Genomic DNA, 12,333 nt, shown 5'->3' with positions numbered 1-12,333 from the left:
ACTGTTATTATGTCAGTACCTTATTGTGATTCCTATTGTAAAAAATAAAACAAAATAATTATAAGGTAAAGCAAAAGTATCAGACATAATACCCCTCAACATTTTATATTTTTTGTCAGCATATGTAATTCACGCTAGTTTCATTTCTTAAATTATACAATTACTATGGTAACTTCTAGAAATACCTATAAACTTTGAAGAAAAATGAACCTAGAGAAGAAAAAATGTGCAGTTTAACAGAAAAGTAAACCAGCAATCCTTCACAGTCCTAGGGCTAACTCATAAGTATCCCAGATAGACTGATAATTACCAGAACTGTCAGTGTAGGAGTTTTTGACATTTATTTTACTTCATAGTTGCTCCTTCATCGATGCTTAGTGAAAGGGAGGATTGGCCTTCACCCTTACAATACTGGATACGTGGGAAGGGACCTCACTCACCAGCAAGGTTGCTGTGTCTTGTTGAGTGGTGTTGCTTCTCTGGCACAATGTGCATTTTGTTCTGTAACTTTCTTCTTCAGTGACATATTAGTGATGTTTCTGTTACCTGTTGCTGTGTAACAGACTGCCCCCAAACCGTGTCATTAGACAATCGCAGCCATTTATTTCTCTGGGAACTTGCAGTTTGCTCTGGACTTGGCGGGGAGGATCTGCTGCTGCTCTGCTCTGTCTGGGACCTCCGCTGGGCTGGCTCACGTTGCTGTGGGCAGAACAGCTGAGGGTGAGCGGGACTCCTCCTCTCCTTGTGGCGTCTTGGGCCTCTCCCTGGTGTACTTGAGTGTCGTTGCATCTCAGCAAGAGTGAGATTTCCTTCCTAGCAACCAGGGCTCCCAGAGCAGCTGGCAAGGACGGAGGTGGAAGCTGCCAGGTTCTTTCTATCTTGCCTTGAAAGTCGTGCAGCAGTGGATTGTGTTCTGCTGCTCATACACAGTCAGGAACAAGGTCTGCAGACCAGAGGCATGGTTTATTGGTAAGTCATCTCTGGAAACTACTAAAGTATGCAGCTAGAATGTGTGTTTTCCTGCCAGTAGGTAGTCTTACTGTGAAGCATGTCATCTCCAAAAATTTCCTTAAAATGACTGAGTTTATGATGCCCAATGCTTCATTTCCCCCCAGGTATTTCTTTAGTAAAACTAGAGTGTTCCCTGTGATAAAAAATACAGTCGTCAGGTTCAAATTCATTGAACAAGTAAGATTACATTTGTATCACTGAAGGGTCCTCTCTTCAGTAAAGTTATCGCTGTCATGAAATTATGTCCCAAATTAAATACTGTGAGGCAATTATGAGGCAAAAATTGCTGGAATACCAAGCAAAAATGGGAACAAATCTGTTAGGTTTAGGAGACTTTAATATTCTCGTTTGATCAGGATTGTCCAGGATCTGGTTCCATAGGGTTGGTAGCATAGATGAAATTTATATTCTATTAGATTACAATTAATCAAAGAGCAAGTCAGTGATAAAATTTATCCTCATTTCTTGATAGTAAACGAAACATAGAAGAACTCTTCCTTAAACTTGTAGAGGGTCTTGCCAGAACCCTCCAGTGAACGGCACACGTAGCTGGAAGCGCGTCTGGTGAGGTCAGAAGCAGCCTGGCGGTGCTGCTGCCCTGTGTCTCCTCCATCCAGAGCGGCTCATGTGGGCCAGGAGTTTCAGGCACTCTGCATCGTGCTTTACTGTTAGCCCTAGCCAAGGGAAAACCATGCTGGCACACACATAAGTATTCTGGAGTACTGACGTGTCCGTGTAGGTGTCTGGGAGTGTGACGGAGCCAGTGTTAGCTCCACAGTGTCCCTGGGGAGGCAGGGTGATGACTTGGTCTGGTTTCCTTGTTGGTTCTGTGGGACCTCAAGCATGAAGAAAGGTGACACTTGCTGACCCACAATGGTGTGTACAATTTATTAAAAAATTTTTTCTTGTAATCAGTTTTTGTCCTGGTCTCTTTTGACCTCATGATTTCAGTTTGTTATTCTAGTTTAAAGTCATCAGGATTTCACTCCTGGAGTTGAAAGTGTATTTTAGTGTCCTTGGTCCCAGATAAAGTCATCAGCCCCTACCTTCTGTTTGGACCCTGACCGCTCATAGCTGTTTATCCAGTGTTCTGGAGCCTGGTGTCCACTTGCTGTGCTGCAGCCAGACTGCACCTGTGTTTAGACCCAGAGCTCTGTTCCACTGCCCAGCCCTTGCCAATTGCAGTGAACATTGCTCACCTTCTTAGTAACTGCCGTGCTTCTCAGTTACCTTATTCTGGCTGTTGGCTCTGTGGATAACTATTCTGTGTTCATTAGGTGTGTTAGGAGAAAGACAGCAACACTCCCCTTTCTTGGACAGACTTCTCTAGGTTTTAAAGTAGCAGTGATTTTGACGCTCTGTGTCCTCTTTCTGTTGCAGATGTAGCTGCCATAGCCAGTGGCCGTGAATTCCTGGTTAACTCGAGTCGGGTGCTCCTGGACACCATACTGCAGCTTCTGGGGGACCTGAAGCCCGGACAGTGTACCAGACTCAAAGTGTATGGTGGCTAGTATTGAAAAGTTCATGTCTATTTACATATGAGTTAGAATTTGCTGATTGGGCCTCTTTTTCAAACAAACGCAGTTAATTTAGCTGTAGCCCTAAAAAATAGAAGAAACAAATTTCCTGGAGAATTAGGGATGCACTCTCTATTTGATACTGCTCTAGAAAAATAATACAAGAAAAAGGAATCTTCCCACCTCAAGGCAATCAGTGAGTCCCAGATGGCTGTGGCAGCACCCCACTTCCAGGGGCCAGAACCTGGACTCACTTTGCGCTTGTGTGTAACAAGTTACTGCACACTTAGTGGTTGAAACAACACCTCCTTCAGGGTCTGTAGGTCAGAGGTTTGAGTGGGCTTGCTTGGTATCCCAACAGGGCCTCACGAGGCCCAAATCAAGGATGGTCCAGTTGGGTCTCTTTCCAGAGGTTCTGGGTGGGAGTCTGCTTCCACGTGCATTCAGGTTGCTGGAGGAACCCAATTCCTCCAGGAACCCAATTCCTTGTGTGTTCATAGGAGTCTGGTCCCTGTCTCCTTGCTGGCTGTCAGGTGGGGCCACGTTTAGTTTCTGGGGTGATTGGATTCCTTATCACCTGACCCCCACCCCATCTTCAGATCACAGCAATGGGGTCATGGGTTTACATTTGGCATAACTGAATAAATGCCTTTTTGATTAACTCAGAGCCAGCTTATTAGTGACCTCATTTGTATCTGCTGAGTCTCACTGCCTTGACTAGGTAACTTAACATGTCTGACTCTTTTGGAATCTGCCAGGCTCCTCTGTCCATGGGATTTCCCAGGCAAGAATAGTGGAGTGGGTTGCCATTTCTTTTTCCAGGGAATCTTCCGACCCAGGGATTGAACCTACCTCTCCTGCACTTTACTGTTGTGACACAGGCAAGCCCAGCTTAACACAACCAGGGTGTTACGTGTCAGCCGCAGGGATTAGGATAGGAAACCTTGATCCATTTTCAGATTCTGCTACTGCACCATTTATTTCAGGTGTTTGCTTTTACTTCTTGGAGCACTTTATTTAATAGCTTCTTTAAGTCTTTGTCAGATACTTCTCATATCTGTGTCATCTTGGCTTTGGTATGTTTTGATTCTCTTGTTCCACATGAGTTGGTATTTTTCCTGTTTCTTTATAGGCTGAGTAATTTTTGGATTGTATCCTGGACGTTTGAATATTATGTTTTGAGGTCCTGAGTCTTGCTTAAATCTTATGGGAAATGTTGATGTTTTGTTTCAGCAGGCAGTCAGCCTGGTTGGGGTCAGATCACAAGTTCTGACCAGCCTTCTCTGTTTATGGCTTCTATGTCAGTTTCATTTTTTGTTGTTGTTTTGGTTTTAGCCACATTACGTGACTTGCAGGGTCACAGTTCCCTGACCAGGGATTGAACCTGGGCCATGGCAGTGAAAGTGCTGAATCCTGACCTCTAGATCACCAAATCCTAACCACTCCCATCAGTTCCACTTTTAAGAAGCCTTGGCAGTGCTGTTGGGTCTGCCCCTCGCATGTGTCCCTGTCTGAGACCTGGATGACATGATATTTTAGTTCTCAGAGTCTAGGACGTCCTGCTTACGATCAGTTCCACACACGCATACCTGGGATGAGGCCCAGAGTCTATAGGCGACCTCGTGGGGTCACATTCCTGAGTTCCTAACTCTCCATGACGTCTTGGTGCTTGTTTGTTCCCAGGACCCCCTCTTTAATCTTTCCCCTGGAAGGCTGGTTCTCTGTGTCCTGAGGTATCACATTCCTGCCCTGTGCCTGCACCTGGGCAAGTGCTGGAGTGCAGAGGATCCCAGTTCCTTTGGGCAACGAGGATGATTCCTTTCCCACAGTGTCTGTGTTACTCGAGGGCTCCCGCCGCCGGCCTGGTCACTGCGCCCCCTCATCTGCTCGAGCCTGAGCCCTGGGCTTCTCCCGGCATGCTCCATGTGGGCTTGGGGGCTGAGTGGCGAACTGATGCTTTGGTGGTTCTTACAGTTCTGGTCTTCTTCACAATCCACCTGCTTCTGTTTCCTTTTCCGGGGCCTAACCTAGCTGCTCCGTGTATTCTGTCCAGAGTTTATAGCTGCATCAGAGACAACAAGAGGGTGGGTGGGTTGACTCGGTTTTCTCTGGAGCAAAGCTCTCCAATCCACCTAAGTATGTGTATGTACATGAGTAGTACATGTAATACAGTGTGACATGTAACTTATCTAGTGGTGTGTGTATTTTTACAAGTTGTATGTGAATCTTCTTACGCTTGTATGTATTTTGCATCAAAGAAAGTGTAACATTTGAATTATGTTCTCACTATGGATGGACATTTATGTTATTTTCGTGTTTTACTCTACAAATGTAATGTTAAAGTGAAAATCTTTGGCAAACATGTCCTTGCTAACCTGTGTGAGAGTTCTTTGAAGAGTTTTCTGAGAAGTGCAGTGTTTGAGACGAAGGGCATGCACGCTCAGTTTTATACAGTGCTGCCCCATGGGTCACCAGAGTGCATACCAGAGCTCTGCACAGAGCTCTGCCTTCCCACTCCCTCGTCAGTTCTTCATGGTTCTGTTCCCGTGAACAACACTTGTGTTCTCTCTGTTTCTGTCTTTAGGTTTAACTTACCAGTGAAGGTGAGATTCTCTTCACATGTTCATAGCATGAGTTTTTCCCATGAATGCCCGTTGCCCATTTTCTGTTGGGTTGTCTTTTTAATGATTTGTTATCCTTCTGTTTTCTCCTGCTTCTGTGTCTGTACACGGTCAGTGTTTTCGGGGCCAGCCAAGCCCCTCCTCCAGTTTCTGTGGTGCGGTATGGGGCCCGGGTCTTTTCTTGCCTCTCTGGATCTGGTGTACGGAGCCCTCTGCCTCTTTGTCCTGATGGGCTCCTGTCCGCTGCAGCGGGAGGTGGGAGGACCGCTTGCAGAGACGTTTGCTTGCTTACCTGACAGGCTTCCGTCTGACTCCTGAGCACAGTGTGAGCAGCTGTCAGCCTCGAGCGCTGTTGGGGTCACTGAAGCAGGTCCCCCGCTTGGCTCTCTCCGGCTGCCTCCTGATAACGCACGCTGTCACCCACGTCCTGCATCGCTGCTGAAGTCCAGCCCCAAGTGCTCTGAACTAGGACCTTTCGTTCCACAAGTGCTTCCTTTGCTTTTTGACCTCTCCTTGATTTGACTGCATCTTGCCTTTTTCTTGGGGATTTTACTTTCCTTTCCACCTTCATGATCAAAGGCTGCTCCTTTTCAATAGCTTGAGTGCCTCAGAGCTACAGATAGGGATTAAAAAAAAAATTATTTAGAGCAAGTTTTTAGTTTCACAACAAGATTGAGAAGAATATACAAAACTTCTCCATACACCTCTGCCCTGTTCCCCATGCAGGACTCTCCCCATTATCAGTGTGACTCACGAGGATTTTTTTTTTACCAAGGCTGAACTTGCTTTGACGCGTCATAATTGCCCAGAGACCATGGTGTACCTGCGTTCGCTCCAGCTGTGGTCCATGTGTGGATTTGGGCAGATAAGTCATGACACACGTTCATTGTTATAACAGCGTGCAGAGGGTCCTAGATTTTGTCCCCGTGTGCATTGTCAGCCTCTGGGGTGGGAAGGTCCGTCTCGGTCCTCAGACACGTACTGTTGTCACGTTCAGCTCCTTCCTCCCGTTGCCTCCAAACCTTGCCGAGACTCCCACTCCACGCTGCTTCTCTCTCCTCCAGTCATTCCGTTGGCCACCCAGCTCACTTGGATCTGCTGGCGAGGCGCATCAGGGTTTCCCTTCCTCTTTCTGTCAGCAGCCCCAGGCCCCTCCCCATCATCTCCTGAGCACTGACCTTGGACCAGCCATCACCTGCTCCCTTCCTGGTTGCCGTGGTGCTGGAGGAGAAGGTTTCCAGATGCACAGTCATACTGGTTCACTGTCCCCTGGTCCTGAGCCCCCTGCAACCCTCTTCTGTCCTTTATTTCTCTGCAGCATAGGTGTGGAGGTCCCAGCAGATGCTTTCCTGCCTGCTCCCCAGGGAGAACTGAGGGGTGTGGCGTACATGTACCCCCACTCACTGCCTCACTCTTTACCTGCCTCACCAGCAGTTCTCTCATGTGGCCTTGTGGGCTTGGGGGCTTTCACTAGCTGTACTTTTGCTTAGTTGCTCTCTGGGACTTTGCTCAGTTAGTTGTCGTCTCTTGCTTTGGCATCTCCGAGTTCTCCCTCCCCACTGGCTCCTTTTCAGCCTGTGTTCTCCCAGCTGTGCTCTGACCACTGTCCATAGGGCCCTGGGGTTCGTATTGGCCAGCTCTTCTAGGACCTGGGTGGCTTTGAATTTTCCATGACATGGTGCATCTTCCTGGGATGAAGGGCTGGTTCATGGCACCGTGTTCCTTTTGCTTCTCTTGAAGTCCCGATGGGCCCTGGGGCTCAGTGGCCATATAACAGACTTGACTCTCTCCAGGGGCCCCAGGGCCCCCTCTTTGGTGACAAATGGGACGTTGTTGTAACTTGGCCTCCGTGAGTTCTTTCAGTGTTATGTCCTCTCAGGACGTTTAATTTAGCTCCAGTTTATCTGCCTTTTTTTGGGAAGACCCTTGTTAACCTCTCCAAGTCTAGAAACTTCTGACAACATCTAGTGGTTGGACACCAGTGGGCCCTGGTGCTTTTCAATGTGCTTGTGCTCATGGCAAGGTGGCTGTTGGCTGTGTCATTTACGCCTCGGCATCTGTACCTCCACGGGGATGACCTTCTTGCTATGCCAACCAGGACTATGTTCTCTGTTGATAATTTTTACATCCCCATCAGCCTCTTTGGCATCTGCACCTTGTGGCCACTTGATAGGACTGTGGATAGCCCCAGGCCGGCCCGAGGCCAGGCGCTGTCTGCTGAGGCTGGGAAAGTGAGTTCTGGCAGGTGGTGATGAGCCGCTGGGTGGGGGGGCGGATCTTGCTCACCTCTTCGTCATGCAGTCAGGCCTCAGGGTGTGAAGTGTCTGGAATTTCCCCATCCTCACCAGCATCAGCCCTTACTCTTCCACCTCCAGCCATGGGGCATCAGTCTGACATGCAGAGTGCCCAGCACAGGCAGAGTCTGGGCTATTCTGTTCAGGGTTGTGCCCTGACCTTGGGATTGCCAAGGACCCCCAGGTGTCATGCTGGCCCTGGGTCTGGCACAGTGGACCCTCAGAGACTCCTGGTTGTGTCTTGTTTTCCCACTGGACACTGGTGCTGCCATTCTCTTTGACGCTCAGTAAGAGCTGGAAACATTGGAGATCTGGATTTCAGGAGTTAGGGTTACTTCCAGCCTTTTAAACTCTCCCCAGAGTCTTTTATACACAACTTTCTTATTGTCCAACCTCCATTATGATTTTACCAGTCCTGTTGACACAAGCCACAGGAAACTTTTTGAGCTCGTGTTCTTGTTGCTTCTTAGGGTCAGTGTGGGAGCCAGACCTGCTGCGAGTGTCACTGAATGGGTTGGATAAAGTCCCCGCTGGAGAGAGGGGGCCACTGGGGGATGAGCAGGAAGATGGAGAGAGGGAAGTCCTGGGGGGTGAGCTGGAGGGCAGTGGCAGGGAGGGGTTCTCCATAATTCTTCAGTCACCGCTTAGTTCTCCATAAGGTATGCACGTGCGCATGCACGCGCGCGCGCGCACACACACACACACACACACACACACTCACACTCCCAACTGGACCTGGGGTTCGGCTCCATGAAGTAGGTTTACTCTGTAGCAGTCAGTATGGTCACTGACATAGCGTGCTTCACCATGCAGGGGCCCCTGAGCATACAGCATGTGTGGTCAGGAAGGGCAGTGGCTCTGCAGAGTGGGCTTTAGAGAAATTCCTCTGGGGATGGGGTACTTGTTCCCTCTGCTTGCAGTTACTGTTGGTTTACACCCCCAGCTGTGGGGTCCCCAGTTGTTACCAACAGTTTAGTGACTGAGAAGCCCCGCTTAGGACGTCTGTCAGGTCCTGTGGTGCAGAACTAGCTTGTGAGCGCCACAGGAAGACCCATCCCCGCTGTGTGACCAGACCAGTCCTACTGCATGTCGGTTAGGGGCAGCTGCAAGTGGCTGTGTCAGCCCCGCAGGTCAGAGCCTCAGCAAGTGACAGTTCACCATCGGGACCGACAGGCTGACTCTGCCTGTAGGTGCCCAGCCTCCAAATGGGAGAGAACTGACGTGGGGTAATCAGAATGCAGACTGTACTTCTCGGAAAGTGATTCTGGAGGCTTTTCCATAAAATGTCTTAAAACAGGAGAGGTATTTTAGAACTGAGTTTAGGGCACCGAGCTTAAAGAGGGAGCTCTGAGCACATGCGTCAGGGTGTGTTCAGTGCTTTGTCATCTTCTTCCGTGCACTGCAAGCTTCTAGACAGCAAAGGCTGTGTGCTCAAGGCCTGGTACACAGAGGTGCTCAGTGAATGCTGCTGAGTGAGCAGATGAGAGGCAAGTACTCACTTTCCGGGTTATGGTCATGCTTGTTTGTTGTTAGAAGTTATACAATGTATTACTGTGCATTCGGGTGGCCTGACACCTCTTCACTTAAAGAGTGACTTGATGCCAGTTGAAAAGAAATCTTCAAACATGATCAGGTTTCTAAATGGTTTCCAGTCAAAACTTTAGTAATATGGGATGCTGGAAAAAGTTATCATTAAGGACATTATAAATAATTTATCATGATGCTGGTTAACAGTTAAATGTTTTGAAGAGGAAGGTGTGTTTTGAACACAAAACTTAAATATATTCGAACTCCTTAAATTGGAGTCATCAATATTTACAGATATTAACAAAGGTCACCCAACTTCTGAAATGTTTGTCTCTAATATTTCGGGCCTGGAACTAATATATATTATTTTCTAGGCAGCAGAACTTTCAGCCACAAAATGTTTACCATCTGTTGAGTACTGCATTAGAGCTTGGTAACCAGTGCTGAGTATAACCTCAGTTCTTTTGAAAGGCATTTTTAGGGTTTTAGCCTATCAAGTTTGATCATTCTATGTATACTAAAGAAACAAAGCAGGACTTCCTGGTGGCTCAGTGGTAAAGAATCTGCTTGCCAGTTCAGAAGACTTGGGTTCGATCCCTGATCGGGGAAGATCCTGCATGCCCCGGAGCAACTAAGCCTGTGCACCACAGCTGAGCCTGTGAGTACCCAGGAGCTGCAGCTGGTGAGCCTGTTGCCCTAGAGCCTGTGCTCTTCAACCAGAGAAGCTACCACATTGAGAAGCCTGCACACCACAACTGAAGAATAGCCTCCAGTCATTGCAACTAGGGAAAAGTCCGTGCAGTAATGAAGACCCATCAGAGCCAAAAATAAATAAATACTTACTAGAAAAAAAACAAGCCTATATTTGGCTTTCTCAGTAAGAAAAATGTAAATAACAGTGCACTTTGGGGTAGAGGAGGTGGTCAGTCCCTCACAGAAGACATGCTGAACGTCAGGAACGTGGAGCAGATCCTTGACCTCAGCCTCAGAGCGAATCATAACCATGATGAGATGCCATTCCATTCCATCTCAGTGAAAACAGTCTGAGTCTGGCAATTCTGAGCTTTGGGGAGGACACGAGTCCTGTCTGCTCTGCGGGTGGGAGGGAGATGAAGCGGCGGGACTGAATCTGTTAGCTGTATGTACATGTGCCCGGGACGGATAATCCACTTCTGCATACCTACTCCAGGGAAAGTGCTGCCCACAAACCCCATGACAGGTGTGTAGAAACGTTACAGCACACAGTAGCAAAGTAACGAGACCTCTGGCAGCTGGAGAATAGATAAACAGATTGTGACAGTATGCAGGGACACAGCAGTGAAAATGCATTTGAGCCCTACAGACCAACCCAGGCAAACCTCTCGTGGTGGGGACCATCAGAGCAGTTGGCTGCTGCTGGTGCAGATGCAGAGAGCAGGATTGGTGGGGTCCACACGTATGTTGTCAAGGTCTGTGGAGATGCACACCTTGCTCCCACGTCAGGTAAGGATAGTGGTCCCACCTCTCCGAAGTCCAAGTTCAGATGGAGTTCGCTAAGGGGACTTGCTTTTTTAACCAGGGAGGTGGGTGTCATTCTTTTTGTGTGCTTCTATGTTACATAGTTCAGTTCAGTTCAGTCACTCAGTCATGTCCGACTCTTTGCGACCCCATGAACTGCAGCACGCCAGGCCTCCCTGTCCATCAGCAACTCCCAGAGTCCACCCAAACCCATTTCCATTGAGTCAGTGATGCCATCCAGCCATCTCATCCTCTGTCGTCCCCTTCTCCTCCTGCCCTCAATCTTTCCCAGCATCAGGGTCTTTTCCAGTGAGTCAGCTCTTCACATGAGGTGGCCAAAGTATTGGAGTTTCAGCTTCAATATCAGTCCCACCAATGAACACTCAGTACCGATCTCCTTTAGGATGGACTGGTTGGATCTCCTTGCAGTCTAAGGGACTCTCAAGAGTCTTCTCCAACACCACAGCTCAAAAGCATCAATTCTTCAGTGCTTAGCTTTCTTTATCTTCCAACTCTCACATCATACATGACCACTGAAAAAACCATAGCCTTGACTAGACAGACCTTTGTTGACAACGGAATGTCTCTGCTTTTTAATATGCTGTCTAGGTTGGTCATAGCTTTCCTTCCAATGACTAAACGTTTTTTAATTTCATGGCTGCAATCACCATCTGCAGTGATTTTGGAACCCAGAAAAATGAAGTCAGCCACTGTTTCCACTGTTTCCCCATCTATCTGTCATGAAGTGATGGGACTGGATGCCATGATCTTAGTTTTCTGAATGTTGAGCTTTAAGCCTACTTTTTCACTCTCCTCTTTCACTTTCATCAAGAGGCTCTTTAGTTCTTCTTCGCTTTCTGCCATAAGGGTGATGTCATCTGCATATCTGAGGTCATTGATATTTCTCCCGGCAGTCTTGATTGCAGCTTGTGCTTCCTCCAGCCCAGTGTTTCTTATGATGTACTCTGCAGGTACTTGAGTAAAAATACCTAAAGGAAATCAACACTGAATATTCACTGGAAGGACTGATGCTGAAACTGAAGCTCCAATATTTTGGCTACCTGATGGGAGGAGCTGACTCATTGGAGAAGACCCTGATGCTGAGAAAGATTGAGGGCAGGAGGAGAAGGGGTCGATAGAGGAGGAGATGGTTGGATGGTATCAACTCAAAGGACATGAGTTTGAGCAAACTCTGGGAGATGGTGAAGGACAGGGAAGCCCAGCGTGCTGCAGACCATGGGGTCACAGAGTCAGACGTGACTGATCTACTGAACAACAAGATTTTTAGGCTCAACCTGACTGAAACGGGGCACCAAGTCAAACCAGCATGTCACTAATCAGTCACTATGTTCCTCTTTAAAAACTGATGGGCCTCCAACTACGAGTTTCTGTCTGTCATTCAGTCAGAAGTGTCTGATTGTGTTGCTCTGCCAGTTACTTCTTTCTCACATAACATATGCAGCCTTTTCTAAGAAGTTTATTGCTCTTTGATCCTTAGAATTATTTGATGGTGCTAATTTGGCTACTTTAGATTTTAGTCAGTTTTGGATGACTGATGTGTCATGCCTTCTGGCTTGTTTTTATGGCTGGTTTGTTTGGAAATCCTGGGTGTGTTTGTTCTTTGTTGCTTCCAGGTTACAGGTTACCATTTCTTTTACAATGAAGAATAAGGTAGTTCAGTTGCATCACCTTGACTCCTGGTGAGTCAGCCTTGGACGGCAGACTGTCTGGAGAGCCTGTGTAGCTCTCTGGTGCAGGCCTGCTGCTTCAGGTGGAGAGAGGGCCTTTTCATTGGAGAAGAGTTACTTTCGTAGCATGCAGGTTTACTCATCCTTTATCTTAGCCTTGCTTTCAGTCCTTTTGCTA

At 47.7% G+C, this 12,333-nt stretch overlaps 1 protein-coding gene across 6 annotated transcripts in view; it reads left to right on the top strand.

Moving 5' to 3' along the window:
* The window catches only part of HSF2BP (heat shock transcription factor 2 binding protein), a 79,335-nt gene that overhangs the window by 29,844 nt on the left and 37,158 nt on the right, over positions 1–12,333 (top strand). For all 6 annotated transcript variants that reach the window (XM_065942442.1, XM_065942441.1, XM_065942444.1 and 3 more), the window contains one exon: positions 2,392–2,509. In XM_065942442.1, the coding sequence (XP_065798514.1) occupies positions 2,392–2,509 (118 nt within the window). The remainder of the gene's footprint in view (positions 1–2,391; positions 2,510–12,333) is intronic.

The sequence above is a fragment of the Muntiacus reevesi genome, chromosome 8 (genome assembly GCF_963930625.1).
Source record: "Muntiacus reevesi chromosome 8, mMunRee1.1, whole genome shotgun sequence".
Taxonomy (NCBI): Eukaryota; Metazoa; Chordata; class Mammalia; order Artiodactyla; family Cervidae; genus Muntiacus; species Muntiacus reevesi.
The sequence above is the reverse complement of the archived record's forward strand: the minus strand, read 5'-3'. Positions and strand labels throughout refer to the sequence as shown.